The following is a 17570-nucleotide window of genomic DNA, read 5'->3' as shown; positions in this document are numbered from 1 at the left end:
TGGCTGGAGGGGTGGTAAAATTCCAGCCATGATGTCTCACGCACACGTGGCACCAGAAAAAAGGAAGTTTGAGTCCAATTTGAAAAAAAAATCGAAAATCAAGTGCACTTCATGCTTGAGGTATACACTGTTAAACACAGCAGTTGATTGGGATTAGTTGGTTTCGTGAATGCCATCCAATGCAGAAGTTGTTGCAATTATTACAAGATCTTGGTTTGCAGGTAGATTTCTGGTAGTGTTGATTTCGGAACAGGGTAATTGTTTCAAAGAGAGAGAGCCCCACTTCCATATTTCTTTGAAAAACTCCCTTGTTGCTTGCAGTCTTGCCCTGAAATACTTCACCCATCGTGTATTTCCAAGGGATTTTGGGTGGGTCAATTTGTGGCAGCCATTCAGTATCAAGCATTTTTCATTTTAATGCATTTTCCTTCGATAGTGATGGGTTACTGTGGGTCTCTGATTTGTTTGTTTTTCATTTTGGAAGGTGGCCTTGTCTTTGTAAATAGCTTGTCCTGTCTCATTTAAAATTGGAAAATTTCCAGTCAGTTGAAACTTAATGATGTTTTCTTAATTAAAGACATCAACCCCCATCATTACAGTTTGCGTAATGGCTCGGGATGTTTAGACTTGTATCACTGCAATCAATATAAATTTTGAATTGTTGCAGAATTGTAAAACTGAAGTATTTTATGTTGATTGTTCAGCTATCTTCTACACAAAACTGCCCCTTGATAGTGCAAGATTCACTTTTAAATGACACTTGGATCCGCAGGACATGAGTATAATTATAGTCATGAACCCTGATGTCTAGACATGGGCAAGTTATTCCAAACCAGTGATTGTTCTAGCTCCAGCACTGGCATAATAAAACATCTAATGTATGCATGCCAGTTCACTTTTATTTAACCTGGCTGTACTTCCGCTGATTTTTCCATTTTCTTTCCCAACCAAATACACGGCCACTGACTGGATGTCATACTTTTGCTTGTTCCTGTGTTGGAGTGGCATGTATCTAAGAACATGATATTTTGTCGATTATTTAATTGTAAAATTACTAGCACTGGGCGCTATTTCCTCAAATTTCTGATAATATACAATACCTGAAGTTATTTGAAAGTTTGAATCAATAGATGAAGATGCAGAAAATATACTTTGGTCTCATTTGAACTTTGGAATATCAAGTGTACACAAGGGCCACAGGATTGGTAGCAATTCTACAGATAATCAGCTTATTCACTGGTACCAATGTTTAGGAATTAAATTCCTGTAATTGTAAATCCCAAGCAAAATATGCATATTGCAAATATTAATGTATAATATTTTAAAAATCAGCTCCGGTTGCAATTTTTGGCTAACTGTTACTGCCTACCAATATTGTTGTGTTGTAATTTCTGAGCAGTTAATACAGAAATTAATCAGTAAGGAGAATCAAAACAAATGAATGTAGGTCACTTGCAGTTTGAAACATGGGAATTTATAATGGGGAACAAACAAATGGCTGAACAACTAAATACTTTGGTTCTTCTAGATTTTCAGAAGGCGTTTGACAAAGTGCCTCACAAGAGGTTATTGCAGAAGGTCGAGGGACATGGAGTTGGGGGTAGGGTGTTAGCGTGGATAGAGGATTGGTTGTCAAATAGGAGGCAGAGAGTGGGGGTCAACGGGTGCTATTCGGATTGGCGGATGGTGACTAGTGGAGTGCCCCAGGGGTCGGCGCTGGGGCCTCAGCTTTTTACCATTTATATAGATGATCTGGAGGAGGGAACCGAGTGTAGAGTGTCGAAATTTGCTGATGACACCAAGATTGGGGGAACGGCAAATTGTGCGGAGGGTGTGGAGAGTCTGCAGAAGGATCTAGATAGGCTGGGCGAATGGGCCAGGAAATGGCAAATGGAATTTAACGTTGGCAAGTGTGAGGTGGTCCACTTTGGTAGGAAGAATGGTAGGAAGGACTATTACTTACGGGGCGAAAAACTGCAGCAGGCGACGGTGCAGAGGGACCTCGGGGTCCTTGTGCATGAGTCGCAAAAACCCAGCTTGCAGGTGCAGCAGGTGGTCAGGAAGGCGAGTGGGATGCTGGCCTTCATAGCGAAGGGGATTGAATATAAAAGTAGGGAGGTCTTGCTGCAGCTGTATAGGGCATTGGTGAGGCCGCAACTGGAGTACTGTGTGCATTTTTGGGCGCCGCACCTGCGCAAAGATATTTTGGCCTTGGAGGGAGTGCAGAGGAGGTTTACTAGGCTGATACCGGAGTTGAGGGGATTGAGCTATGAGGAGAGGCTGAATAAACTGGGCTTGTACTCGTTAGAGTTTAGAAGAATGAGAGGAGATCTCATTGAGACGTATAAGATGATGAATGGGCTGGATAGGATAGAGGTGGAAAGACTCTTCCCGCTCAAAAAAGACAATAGGACTAGGGGGCACAGCCTCAAGATAAAAGGGGGGCGGTTTAGAACGGAGTTGAGGAGGAACTTCTTCACTCAAAGGGTGGTGAATCTCTGGAATTCTCTGCCCGTTGAAGTGGTGGAGGCTACCTCGCTAAATATTTTTAAGACGCGGGTTGATGGGTTTTTGATAGGAGAGGGGATTAAGGGTTATGGGGAGAGGGCGGGAAAGTGGAACTGAGCAGCGACAGATCAGCCATGATCTTATTGAATGGCGGGGCAGGCTCGAAGGGCTGGATGGCCTACTCCTCCTATTTCTTATGTTCTTATGTCTTCAAGAACTGAAGGAAATATTAGTAGGGAAATATTGTTGATGAAATTGATGGGATTGAAGTTTGATAAATTCCCAGGGCCTGATGATGTACACCCCAGAGTACTGAAGAAAGTGACCCTAGAAGTAGTGGATGCATTGGTGGTCATCTTCCAAAGTTCTATAAAGTCTGGAACAGTTCCTATAGATTGAAGGGTAGCTAATGTAACCCCCTCCATTTAAAAAGGGAGAGAGAGAGAAAATAAAGAGTTATAGACCAGTCGGCCTGACATCGGTATTGGGAAAATGCTAGAGTCAATTATAATAGATTAAATAGCAGAGCTCTAGGAAAAGGGTTGCATGATTGGACTGAGTCAACATGGTTTACAAAAGGAAAATCGTGCTTGACAAATCTATTGGAATTTTTTGAGGATGTAATGAGCAGAGTAGATGAGGTGGGGCCAGAAAGTGTGATTTTATTTGGACTTTCAGAAGGCTTTTGACAAAGTCCTACATAACAGATTAGTGTGTAAAATTAAAGTGCATGGGAATGGATGTAGTGTATTGAAATGGATAGAAAATTGGTTGGCAGGAAACAGAGTAGGAATAAACAGGTGGCAGATTGTGACTAGTGGGGTACCACAGGGATCAGTGCTCAAACCCCAGCTATTCACAATATATATCAATGATTTCGATGAGGGAACTAATAACGTAATATTTCCAGATTTTTCAGTTGACATAAAGCTGGGTGTGAGGAGGATGCTGAGATGCATCAGTATGATTTGAACAAGTTGAATGAGTGGGTATATGGATTTTTTATAGTGAGAGGATTTGAGTACAGGAACAGCGTTGTGTTGCTGCAATTATGATGTGGGTATGCCGGCGTTGGACTGGCGTAAACACAGTAAAAAGTCTGACAACACCAGGTTTTAGTCCAACCGATTTATTTGATAATACTCACAAGCTTTCGAGGTTTCCCTCTTCGTCAGGTGAGGGAAACCTCGAAAGCTTGTGAGTATTATCAAATAAATCGGTTGGACTAAAACCTGGTGTTGTCAGACTTTTTACTGTGTTGCTGCAATTATACAGGGCCTTGGTGAGACCACACTTGGAATATTGTGAGCAGTTTTGGTCTCCTTATTTAAGAAATTATGTTCTTGCTCTTGAAGGAGGGCAGTGAAGGTTTACCAGATTGATTCCTGGGATGGTGGGATTGATGTATAAAGAAAGAGATTGAGTTGATTAGGATAATATTTGCTGGAGTTCAGAAGAATGAGGTGGGATTTCAGAGACCTATAAAATTCTAGCAGAGCTAGACGTAAATACAGGAAGGATATTCCTGATGACGAGGGAGTCCAGAACCAGGGATCATAGTCTAAGGTAAGGATATGGGGTAAATCATTTAGGACTTATTCATTGGTCCTTACCAATGACTTATTCATTGGTTCATTGGCAAGGAGAGGTTTGTTTACCCAGAGAGTAGTGAGCCTGTGGAATTCACAACTACAGAAAGCTGTTGAGGCCATTGTACGTTTTCCAGAAGGAGTTAGACATAGCTTTTGGTTCTAAAGATATAAAATGATATGGGATGAAAGCAGGAACAGGTTAGTGATTTGGAGGATCTGCCATGATCATAATGAATGCAGAGCAAACTTGAAGGGCTGAATAGTCTAATTGTGCTCCTATTTTCTGTATTTCCATGGATAAGTGGTATTTATTTCAGATTAGTAAGAATTGTCATGAGGAATTGTCTGGACCTTGAGTTACCAGCAGATTGAAAATAGCAAAGCAGATCTGGGCAATAACAGCCCACATTAATCTTTCTTCAGTACCTTGTAAAATAATGGAATCAATTATTAACAATAAATATCAAGATTGTACGATTAGCAGTCTGATATCAGTGTAGATACTGCCAAATGAATTTCCTTTTGAGTTTATTCAGGACATGAAAAGGCGGGTGTAGAATCCAGAGCTAGATTTACAAATTTGTGGTAGGTTTACATAAATATTTGGAGTAGATAAGGGAATGGGCGAGATTCTCTGTCTCCCAGCCACGTGATGGCGTATCCCACAGATTGGCATTGGAGCTGCTACTGTTTCTAAATTACGTCAGTAAACTGAATTTTAAAACCTCAATACTACCTGCCTACAGTAAGAAGTCTCTCAAAACCAGATTAAAGTCCAACAGATTTATTTGGAATCGTGAGCTTTCGGAGCGCTTCTCCTTCATCGGGTGACTGAGAGTGAAAGAGCAGTGCTCCGAAAACTTGTGATTCCAAATAAACGTGTTGGACTTTAACCTGGTGTTGTGAGACTTCTTACTGTGCCCTCTAAGCTGTGGAGTCTGAAAGGGTAAGGATGGCATACTGGTAAACCAGATGAGTTTTTATGACAATTGGCAATGGCTTCATGTTCACCATTACTGAAAGTAGCTTTCAACTCCAGATGTTAATAATTGAATTTAAATTCCAAATCTGTGGTGGGATTTGAACCAATTATCCCTGAATCATTGGCCTGAGTTTCGGATTACTGGTTCAATGATGAACCACATCATCATCAGCACCACCCCCCACACAAAGAAATTATTCATCTTGTTATGCAAACTGCATAAGAAACTTCAAGCTTGGAAAGACTTTCTATGTAACTTGTTCTTAAATTGCTAAATTTAGATGACTCAGTGAATCTCACTTGCATTGTTACAATCTGGCTTTCAGACTTGTAGCAGATGGAATTAGCGTTAGGACCTTACAGCAGTGCTAATATGCCGTTGGGCTGATAACTGTGTCTAAGAAGCCTCACAACACCAGGTTAAAATCCAACAGGCTTATTTGGAATCACGAGCTTTCGGAGTGCTGCTCCTTCATAAGTGAGTCGCATGATGAAGGTGCAGCGCTTCGAAAGCTCATGATTCCAAATAAATCTGTTGGACTTTAACCTGGTGTTGTGAGACTTAATGTGCCTACTCCATTCCAATGCCGGCACCTCCACATCATGGCTTTTTGACTACATTTGCAGGTGATACTGAATTAACAGTTGAAATTAAAAAAGAATGTTGGACAAAACCTACCTAAGCAGAACAGTGGAAAATGAAATTTAATCACGATACTGGGAGGCAACACCGAATATTTGAAGTAAAAGAAAGTATTGGAAATACATACCACATCTGTCTGCATTTGAAACGGAGAAAAAAGATAAATCAATATTTTGAACAGAGCCTCATCAGAAACTTTTGACGCAAAATGGCTACTCAAAACATCAATCTTTGTTTTTCAGATGACGATAAACATGATTTGCTTTTCTGCAATTTCAGATTTTGCATTTATTTCAGGCTTTTCTTTTTATCCTCTTTGTCTGTTTACAGATGGCAAATGTCTGCTGGTGGTTTTTCTTCTCTAAAGTCATTGAACTGATGGACACAGTAAGTGACTGTCTTTTAATTTTAAAAGTACACTTTCAGTAATATCAGTGGTTATCCCAGTAGGTATGATAGCATCCGTGGAGAGAGAATAGAGCCAATGTTTCGAGTCTGGATGGCCCTTCATCAGAGCTCTGACGAATTACAAGTGCCAAGATACTCTGACAAAGAGTCATCCAGACTTGAAATGTTAGTTCTATTCTCTCTCTCTACAGACGGTGTTGGACCTGCTGAGATTATCCAGCATTTTCTGTTTTCGTCTTGATTCCAGCATCCGCAGTATTTTGCTTTTATGTCAGTGGTTATATTTGGCATTCAAAACCACTACTAGTTTTTAAAGGGCAGTATTACTGATTTTTCTCAAGATTTCCTTTTTGAAGAAGTTTTGGAATCTGAGACCAGTGTACACTTTTAATTGAATGAGTAAGTTAAGTTGTTGGAAGATTTTTGAAAATCGAGTTTCAGTCAAAAGTAATTAGTGTCAGCACCACGGCACAGTAGTAGAGATCCCATAGTGAAATTAAAACCACAAGTGCCAAGTTACTTATTACCTATGAATAAATGAATGATGATGGATTTGAGTGTAATTCATTAGAACAGTTCTGCTTTATCTCCAGGAGTGAAGTCCATGTTTCAGTTTCTGACAAGGCAATATTGCAGAGAGTGCTTCATTTAAGATGATGCCACTAACCAGCACATTTTTGACTGCTGGCTTGGATCAGTTCGGTTGATTCTCACCTGAAAGTCAGAAAATTCTTGTTTCAAGCTCCACTTGAGATGAGAGTCAAGACTCCTAAGTGGCTGTTGAACCTGATGTTAAATGTGACTATTGAATGAAGCACTAAAATTATCTCCTGGCCAGAATTCTTTCTGTAATATATTCCACCAAAAACAAATGAACAGGTCATTCAACTCTTGACTGTTTGAGAAGCTTCTGGTATGCAAAATGACTGTCCTACTTGCCTACAGAATAGCTGCTGCAGTTCCAACTCATTCACTTGTATTAAGTGCTATGAGATATTTCTGAAGAAAGTTTGAGATGCTGCATAAATTTTCCTCTCGCTTTGACCCTGAAGCTTTAGATCACTGCTAAATCTGTTTCATTCAAGTTATTAAAGATATCTTTCACTTATGTTGGGACAAAAAGAAAACTTGAGGTTTCATGATCAAACCCGAAATGAATATCACTTGCCGGTAATAGTGTTGTGAATGGGATGTTCACCTTACTACGGCTTGGTTTGATAAACAGTCTTAGTATTCTGTTTTTTGATGCTCGTTCAAAGCAGCTAGCCGTTAATTAGCACCATCTGAAATATGGGACCTGGCTTGTGGACAATGAGATCGAGCTTCTAACTTGCTGCTTTTAGCTCATTGGTGTCGCAATGCGTGCACTTGCATATATAGCCAAGGTGATGAAGGGAACTCTGTAAATGTGTCTGCTTTTTAATATCTGTTATGGTCTGGTGATGTATGCTGTAAAGTAAAAAGCAAGCTGAATAACATCAGCTATGCCATAGAATTTTTAATGAACATTCTAAGCATATTTTTCAATTGCCACGCTGCTAAATTATTTTGACATTCATCTCTGGAGTATCACGCAAGAGGAGACTGGATGCAATCCTATTAGAAATTTAATCTCCCAGTGTGAAATATGATTTTCATGGTTTCAAAATGGAATCTGAATAAAATCAATACTAATATCTCCTTAGAGATTTTACACTTTTTTAAAAAGGGTGTTTTATCTAGACTAACATTATAAATAGCACTGGTCTAGTGATAGACGAGTCTGTCTGAATCAGAGATAATTAGAGAGTATCCTAAATAATATACATCAAATCCAATGAATCCTATATCACTGAATTTAATATTGAGGATGAAGTACAGTTAATTCCAGTTTGTTTTTTGTACTAATAGTGACATTTTATTTCAGTTAAGAGAAAAAGCAATAATATAAGTGTCGATTTATTCTTTTGCTCAGCTTCCCCTGGACACCGTTCAACACTTTTGTGCATTGAACACAGGTGACAAGACTAGATTGGATGGATTTTGTATTTTATTCCTCTGTAACTTGTATCTTGCTTTATTCCTCCTGCTCCCTCCCTCTCTCTACATCCTGTTTTGTCATTTTTGTGGCCCTGCTGACCCCGTTCAATTTTTCTTTTGGCAGATATTTTTCATTCTGAGGAAAAAGTACAATCAGATCACATTTCTCCATGTTTACCACCATGGCACGATGATTTTCAACTGGTGGGCTGGAGTGAAGTATGTACCAGGGGGCCAGTGTAAGTAGTATTCGTATCATGGCCAACAAGACAAGTACAGCTTTTGAAGAAGTTTATGTGCAGTAATCAATCATTTACTTTTAAAACTGGATTCAACAAGTAAAAAATTACAGTTAATGAATTCAAACGATTAGCAAAACAAAAAACACCCTATTCCATTACATCATTCAGGTTGGGATATAGCCATCCTGTCAGCCAATTTTTTGACTGGTAAGAACATAAGAACTTAAGAAATAGGAGCAGGAGTAGGCCATCTAGCCCTTCGAGCCTGCCCTGCCATTCAATAAGATCATGGCTGATCTGAAGTGGCTCAGTCCCACTTTCCCGCTTTCTCCCCATAACCCTTAATTCCCTTGCCTACCAAAAACTTATCTACCCGTGTCTTCAATATATTCAGCGAGGTAGCCTCCACCACATCAACGGGCAGAGAATTCCAGAGATTCACCACCCTTTTGAGTGAAGAAGTTCCTCCTCGACTCCGTTCTAAACTGCCCCCCCTTAGCTTGAAGCTGTGCCCTCTAGTCCTGCTGTCCTTTGAGCGGGAAGAATCTCTCTACCTCTACCCTATCCATCCCCTTCATTATCTTATACGTCTCTGTAAGATCCCCCCTCATCCTTCTAAACTCCAACGAGTACAAACCCAGTCTATTCAGCCTCTCTTCATAGTCCAACCCCCTCATCTCCGGTATGAGCCTAGTGAAACCCCTCTGCACTCCCTCCAAGGCCAAAATATCCTTGCGCAAGTGCGGCGACCAAAACTGCACACAGTACTCCAGCTGCGACCTTTATCAGTGCCCTGTACAGTTGCAGCAAGTCCTCCCTGCTTTTATATTCAATCCCCCTCGTTATAAAGGCCAGCATCCCATTTGCCTTCCTGATCACCTGCTGCACCTGCAGGCTGGGTTTTTGCGACTCATGCACAGGACCCCCAGGTCCCTCTGCACCGTAGCATGCTGCAGCTATTCACCCTTTAAACAGTAATCCCTCCTACTATTATTTCTGCCAAAGTGGATAACCTCACACTTGCTAACATTGTACTCCATCTGCTAGGTCCTCGCCCACTTGCTTAGCCTATCTAGATCCCTCTGCAGACTTTCCACACCCTCCGCACAATTTGCTTTTCCACTTATCTTCGTGTCATCAGCAAATTTCGACACTCTACACTCAGCCCCCTCTTCCAGATCATCTATATAAATGGTAAATAGTTGAGGCCCCAGCACCGATCCCTGGGGCACTCCACTAGTCACCAACCGCCAATCAGAATAGCACCCATTGATACCAACTCTCTGCCTTCTATTAGACAACCAATCCTCTATCCACGCTAACACCTTACCCCCAGCTCCATGGCCCCTAACCTTCTGAAGCAACCTTTTGTGCGGCATCTTATCGAACGTGTTTAACAAGTAACTGGTGTTTTAATAAGTGACATATTCAGCTTGCCAGGGTAGCAGTTATTATTGGAGCAGATTTCGTAATCACTGTGAAGAACCTGAGGAAGATATCTGAGATCGTAGAACTTTGCAGCACAGAAGAGATCCATTTGGCCCTTCGTACTCGTGTTGGGCTTTTTTTAAAGCATTGTTCAATTTACTCCCTAGCTTTCCATAATCCCTGGAAATAAGTTATTTTCAAATACACATCAGGCTGCCTTTTGAAAGTTCCTATTGTGTCTGATTCACCATCTTTCAGGTCGTGTATTCCAGATCATAACAATTTTCTGTATAAAATAATTTATCTTTATTTGTCCTCTAGTTCTTTTGGCAATTATTTTAAATCTATGACCTCTGGTTATTGACCCATAGAGAAAACAGTTTCCCCCTAATTATCTTTCAAAATCCATCATAATTTTGAGTATCTCTAATAAGCCTTTCCTTAATCTTCTCTGTTCTAAGGAGACCAATCTTAGCTCTATGGATTTTGTCAATTAACTGAACAGCCTCATCCCTGATAAAACCTGCTCTGTGCTGTGTTCAGGGTCTCTACATTCTTTCTAAAGTGTGGTGCTCAAGACGTTTGTAAAGGTTTAGCGCCACTTGTTCTTGTGTTCAGTACCCCTGTTTACAAAGCCAAGTATCCAATGTGTTTTCTTAGCAGCCCTCTGAACTTGTGCTACCACCTTCAAAGATTTGGTGAATCTGCACCCCCACATCCTTCTGCTTTTGGACTCCCTTCAACATGGTGGTATTTAGATTATGCTGCCTCTAAATGTTTTTTCTACAAACTTCACATTTATCCCTGTTAAGTTGCATCTGCAATGTGCCTGCCCTGAAGTGTGATACTATCTTGCTCATAATTTCCTACATTGTTAAGGTTTGTAGTATTTGCAAAACTTTGAAATTATATGTCATCTAACAAAGTCCAGGTACATGAGCAGAGCAGAAATGGTCTTAATGTAACCTCTGGTGTTTCGTACTTCCGTCCAGTAGGAAAAACTCCATTTACCATTAATCTCTGCCTCGCTCCCTTCCATGGTATTCACATTACCATTGTCTCTTTAATATCATTTGCTTCTGTTTTCTGTATATGTCAGTTATATGCCTATTGTCAGTGAAATTGAAAATCTGAAACGTTTATATTTTTGCTTCAGTCACCATACCATATGTTTTGGGTGTTTCTCATGGATGTTTGGTGTGATGTTCTCTGTATCCAACTGCTGGGAACTGTACAAGTAGTCTTTGATCACTGGCACTGATTTTGATTTACTTTCCTGTAGTAAATACCATGTTTTGGTACTGAAATTGTGTGTAATCGGTAAGTTGCTATTTGGGGAAGTAATGGTATTTTTACTTGCTGCTAATCTCATTCATACAGATGTTTGAGCAGCCATACTGGTTACAGTTCAGAGACATGTGGTTATTCACTGGTGTTTTCTGGCATCCATTATCCGTCCATTGTACTCTCTCTTAAATATCTGGCATGAAGCTTCGTTCTCTATTTTCCTAAATTGTCTTCTAGCTTTTCACTTCCAATAGAATGACAGAAGTTTATGGCATAGGAGAGACCATTTGGTCCATCTTCTCTGCTGGTCCTTTGCTAAAATGAAATTGGTTGGCAACGTGACAAGTGATTCTTTTAAATACAGTGGAAATAAGGTTCATTTTGACAAAATCAAAAGCATGTGGATGTAAGTATATTTTCTTTTCCTTCTTCAGCCTTCTTCATTGGCTTGTTGAATTCCTTTGTTCATATTGTGATGTACCTGTACTATGGTATTGCTGCAATGGGACCACACATGCAGAAATACTTGTGGTGGAAGCGTTATCTCACCATGCTTCAGCTGGTAGGTTTATTCCATTTTTCATTTTACAAGTTGCCAAAGAAGACCTTGGATTTGTCAAAATAAAATCTAATAATATGATTTTTAAAAATTCTTTTATGTGATATGGGCATCACTGGTAAAGCCAGAATTTGTTGCCCATTCCTAATTGTCTTTGAACTGAGTGGCTTGCGAGGCATTTGCAGAGGGCAATTTGGAATCACACGTAGGGCAGAAAGGGTAAGGATGGCAGATTTCCCTCCCTAAAGGATAGAGGGATCTAGATAGGCTGAGCGAATGGGTGAGGAAATGGCAGATGGAATATAATGTTGGCAAGTGTGAGGTTGTCCACTTTGGTAGGAATAATGGTAGGAAGGACTACTACTTACTTGGCGAAAAGCTGCAGCATGCGACGGTGCAGAGGGACCTCGGGGTCCTTGTGCATGAGTCGCAAAAACCCAGCCTGCAGGTGCAGCAGGTGGTCAGGAAGGCGAATGGGATGCTGGCCTTCATAGCGAGGGGGATTGAATATAAAAGTAGGGAGGTCTTGCTGCAACGGTACAGGGCACTGGCGAGGCCACAGCTGGAGTACTGTGTGCAGTTTTGGTCGTCACACTTGTGCAAGGATATTTTGGCCTTGGAGGGAGTGCAGAGGAGGTTCACTAGGCTGATACCGGAGTTGAGGGGGTTGAGCTATGAGGAGAGGCTGAATAAACTAGGCTTGTACTCATTAGAGTTTAGAAGGATGAGGGGAGATCTCATTGAGACGTACAAGATGATGAAAGGGATGGATAGGGTAGAAGTGGAGGGGTTCTTCCCACTCAGAAAGGACAGCAGGACTAGAGGGCACAGCCTCAAGATAAGGAGGGGGGGGGGGGGGGGCAGTTTAGAACGGAGTTGAGGAGGAACTTCTTCACTCAAAGGGTGGTGAATGTCTGGAATTCTCTGACCGTTGAAGTGGTGGAGGCTGCCTCGCTAAATGTATTTAAGACGCGGGTAGATAGGTTTTTGGTAGGCAAGGGGATTAAGGGTTATGGGGAGAAGGCGGGAATGTGGAACTGAGCCACTTCAGATCAGCCATGATCTTATTGAATGGCGGGGCAGGCTTGAAGGGCTAGATGGCCTACTCCTGCTCCTATTTCTTATGTTCTTATGATATTGGTGAACTGGATGGGTTTTTACAACAATTGGCAATGGTTTCATGATCACTATTACTGAAACTAGCTTTCAACTCCAGGTGTTAATAATTGAATTTAAATTCCAAATCTATGTTGGGATTTGAACCAATTGTCCCTGAATCGTTGGCCTAAGTTTCAGATTGCTGGTCCAGTGATGTTACTATCACATCACACCACCCCCACCCCCCCCCCCCCATAAAAAAAAATCATCCTGTTATGCAAACTGCATAAGAAACTTCAAACTTGGAAAGACTTTCTATGTAAATTTTCCTTAAGTTGGTAAATTTAGATGACTCGGTGAATCTCTTGCATTGTTACAGGTCTGGCTTTCAGACTTGCAGCAGATGGAATTGGCATTAGGACCTCACTGCAGTGCTAATGTGCCATTGTGTTGATTTAGTGTAATCTTAGTGGGATGGGCACAGTAAAGCCTGTCAACACCAGCTTAAAATCCAACAGTTTATTTGGAATCACAAGTTTTCGGAGTGCTGCTCCTTCATCGAGTGAGTTGCATTTTGAAGGCACAACGCTCCAAAAGCTTGTGATTCCAAATAAACTCTTGGATTTTAACTTGATGTTTGTGAGACTTCTTACTGTGCCCTCTAAGCTGTGCAGTCAATGATTCTTGCACAGGACCCTTAAATTATCATGCATACACAATTATGTTTTTTAAAAAAAGTATTACGCATAAATTGTAAAAATTACTGGGTACATTGACTGGAATGTATCAAGGTTGGGAGTTGCACATGTATGATTGAAGTGAATTAAGACTTCCACAGGCATTTAAAACATATTGAGATAAATTTAAAGTTAGAAATGCCTACAAATATACAGTAGGTTATTATTTGAAAGATGGGTTAATAATTTGGGTGGGCTCCTTGAGGGCATGGAGGGAGCCTTATTGGATTTGGCAATGAATATACTTACATGTTCCATTTTGTTTCTTTAATTTTAGCTCCAATTTTTGGGAATTGCTGTGCACACTTCCTATAATCTCTTCACAGACTGTGATTTCCCAGATGGCTTTAATCTTTTCGTGTTCATCTACATCATCACCATCATTATTCTGTTCTGCAACTTTTATTACAAAACCTATATACAGAAAAAGACAAAAAAAGCGTAAGCTCTGAAAAGACTTATCTTACATTCCTTAATCTACTTGGGAGAATCTGTGTCAAAGTCGTCGCATCAAACTTTGTACATTTTATTTTGGGTGACGGAAAGGGTTTTATACCTTGGGATACATTCTTTATCATTGCAGAAAACCCCTTTATTCAATTGCCGCTGTAGTCTTGAAGCATCATCGGTATTTGTATCCGTACTTTGATCCTTCTTGCAGCTCATATCACCTTATGACTTACCACCATTTAAGTATATTTTTTTAAATTTAAAATTAGTGCTTCAGCCAAGTTTATTGAACAATTCTGTAATATATTTGAGACAACTAATTCCATGGAATCCATCTGTCCCTATTCTATTGTGAATTTCACTCCAAGCTGCTGCTGATCCCTAATGCCAGGCACTGTTCTGTAGAAGCTTGTGTGTGAAGACTTCCATTGCTTTTCTTGTAAAGACAGCTGCACTGATGAGAAACGCCTGTAGTGGTACCACATTTACCTTCCAGTGGCATAGCTGTAGCCGGAGCAGTTGTGCGAGACAGCACTGTAAGGTGATTGTGTTTTGTTTGGCTATGACAGAATAGTTTGGACTTCGCACATATCCCCTGACAACAGTAGTAGCAAATTGCACTGCAAAAGTCATGAATTGTTTTCTTTCTTCATGTATCAAGCCTTTGTGATCTTTGATTCCTGTAACTTTTTGAAGCACGATACAAAATTGAGTCCTCATGGTGCTCACAGGTCATTCGTTATCCCAGCTAAATTTCACAGCGATGCCTATTTGCCATCCATCAGGCATCTGTGAGCACCTCACTCTCAAAATCTTTACTGTCCCTTCATAAATGCCTATGTTATAAATGCAACGCATAATGAGGTTTAGATTTTGGTGACAAAAACAGAAAATGCTGGAAAACCTGAGCAGGTCTGACAGCATCCTTGGAGAGAGAATTGAGCTAACATTTTGAGTCTGGATGATCCTTCGTCCCTCTGATGAAGGGTAATCCAGACTTGTAACATTGGCTGTATTCTCTCTCTCTTTCTCCCTCTCTCTCTTTTTCTCTCCCCCCCGCCCCCTGGATGCTGTCAGACCTGCTCAGGTTTTCCAGCATTTTTTGTTTTTGTGTCACATTCTGGCAATCCCCTCCACAGTATTTTGCTTTTATCTTAGATTTTGATGAACTGTTCCCTTGCACAACTTATCTTGTTTGCATTCAAAGGACTTCTATGCAGAGCACTCTCAATATAATTTGATGAAGCAAAACTCAGCACAAACAAGTCCTTGCTGCTGCCAGAAATGATTTTCTTTAGTTTTTGGTTGGATTTTTTTTTTTACTAGGTCGAAGTGTGATCAGAAGTCATATTGATAAATGCTACAGACCTGTTTTGTTTTAAGATGCTCTTTGTGTACTGAGTAAATGTGCCTCTTCAATGCATAGGAATTCTGCCGAAAGGTTTCTGAAATCAGAAGTGGCCCCCACTTTCCAATTCAACAAACACCTCATATGAAAGAAAAAAGTAAAAGAGGAAAAGTGGTGTTTTAAGGATGCACAAAACATTTTTTATTCATTAATTGGACCTACAAGATTTATTCATACAAGATATTGAGGGTCAATAAATAACGTGTGCCAACCTTTGTTTAGCAGATTTGTACTGTAGTCAATTCTAATTTATATCAGTGTGAGCTTTTAGAACCACCCAGCCCTCCTGCCCAGTCCAACCATCAAGGCTGAAGCGCAACTGTTGCACTGTTTGCTTTTATAATAATGCTTTTGTATCTTATTGCCCAAGTGTTTTGCTATCCCGCCTCTCTGCCCATTTGGGAAGGAATGACGCTGTGGGAGAGATTTACCAGATTGCTTGTAATTCCACCCACAATTTACTGCTATATCTTGGAACTTTCTAGGCTGAACACTAGAGGCTTGCATAGTGTGAGAGTGCATGGATGCTGATTGGAATACGTGGGTGTCTTTTCTAGTTAACTCCTTCTGTACTTGCTATGAAGGATTACGTGAAAGCCCTATACCTCCTCAAATTGCTGATAAAGATACGAGCCGTAAAAATTCAGTGAAACTTTCATCCAAGTGGACCCCTATTTTCCAACCAAAACTATAAATGTGGTAGTTTTCCTGGTGGTTCAATTAGATTGCTCTGCTGGTCATTCGCAACTTTGGTGTTAATTTTACCTCAGTGTCCCTGAGTTAGGCACATTATCAAAGCAAAAAGTGGAAACTTATTCTGTGCTAACGTGTTCACTCCCTGTCTGACGACTTCACAATTATTGCTGTGCCATTTGATTACTTATTCAGGATTAAATCCCGAATTGCCCTCAATTTTTCTTCATTTTAAATATTGCCAAGGCCATTAAGCTTTGCTAGATGCTTGGTCAGACCTTGCAGTGTTCAAACTTGGAGCAATGCCAAACTGTAGGTCAAGCCCTATAATCTTTCCCTCCAGGCCTTTGCCTTGCCTTGTAGGTCATACTCTTTCAGTCATGGTCTGCTATTCGTTTCCCTATCTATCTCCACCTGCTAAAACTACCTGAAAATATCTTGCTCACTTTACTGTCTTTAGTCACCTCACCAGTTCTATTAATTCGTGCATAGTGTCTGCATCCCATCTTTTTTTCTGTGATGATGTTTGAAAAAAATGGAAGAATTTGTGATGTGCAGCAACGCTCAGTGAAGAAACATCAGGTGAAAACAGCACTGAGCCTGACTCTGATGTTCGCACCCTTTTCCACTTGTTAAATAGCATTTCATACCTAATATTCAATGATCAAACTTGCACTGTGTGAAGTGCCAGAAGGCAACAGTACAACTATGGAACAAAACACTAGTAAGCAGCTCGCAAAAGAACAAAGAACAGTATAGCACAGGAATCAGCCCTTCGGCCTCCAAGCCTGCGCCGATTATTGTGTCTGCCTAAATTAAAACCGTATGCACTTATGGAGTCTATGTCCTTTCATTCTTATCGTATTCGTGTATTAATCTAGATGTCCCTTTAAATGCCGCTGTCACTACTTTCACTCCCACCCCGGCAGCGCATTCCAGGTATTCACCACCCTCTGGGGTGGGGGGGTGTGGGGGGGGGGGGGGGGGGGGGGGGGGGGACGACAAAACTTGCTTCGCACATCTCTAAACTTTTCCCCACGCAACTTGAACCTATGTCCCTGAGTACTTGACTTTTCTATCCTAGAAAAGAGCATCTGAGGGGAATGATGAAAATTGTTATAAAGATTGTAGTATTTCTTTCATGGGTTTCTGCTGACCTCTATCTGAAGATTAATAACCAAAACAATGTTATTGACCTTCCCCACGTGACGTAGCAACGTACGGACTAGTAATATGGGCAGAGGGTTTAAAAAATAAGAGGAAGTAGGGGAATTTAAGTAGGAGACTCAATAAGAACTTTGAAGTCAGCCTGCTAATTTCAAGCTAAAATATAAATTTTATAAAAAAAAGTTCACTGCCATCTAATTTAGTTGCAGTGTGTTGTGGAATTTACAATGGAAAAGACCTCTGTAGCATCAGCTCATGTGGATGTGCAATTGCTGCCAATCAAAGATTAGATTTAAATATAATATTTGTGCATTGTTTGTACCCACGGTGGGCAGTTGCAATTTTTCTG

General features: G+C 40.6%; 1 protein-coding gene across 2 annotated transcripts in view; it reads left to right on the top strand.

Moving 5' to 3' along the window:
• elovl8b (ELOVL fatty acid elongase 8b) overlaps positions 1-17021 on the top strand; it is a 47501-nt gene extending 30480 nt beyond the window's left edge. For both annotated transcript variants that reach the window (XM_080195383.1, XM_080195382.1), the window contains exons 5-8: positions 6056-6112; positions 8277-8391; positions 11544-11671; positions 13781-17021. In XM_080195383.1, coding sequence (XP_080051509.1) covers positions 6056-6112; positions 8277-8391; positions 11544-11671; positions 13781-13948 — 468 coding nt within the window. In that variant the 3' untranslated portion in view covers positions 13949-17021. The remainder of the gene's footprint in view (positions 1-6055; positions 6113-8276; positions 8392-11543; positions 11672-13780) is intronic.
• Positions 17022-17570: the final 549 nt, after the last annotated feature.

The sequence above is a fragment of the Carcharhinus amblyrhynchos genome, chromosome 9 (genome assembly GCF_965287045.1).
Source record: "Carcharhinus amblyrhynchos chromosome 9, sCarAmb.v2.hapA, whole genome shotgun sequence".
Classification (NCBI taxonomy): Eukaryota; Metazoa; Chordata; class Chondrichthyes; order Carcharhiniformes; family Carcharhinidae; genus Carcharhinus; species Carcharhinus amblyrhynchos.
This window is presented reverse-complemented; position numbering and strand designations above follow the sequence as displayed.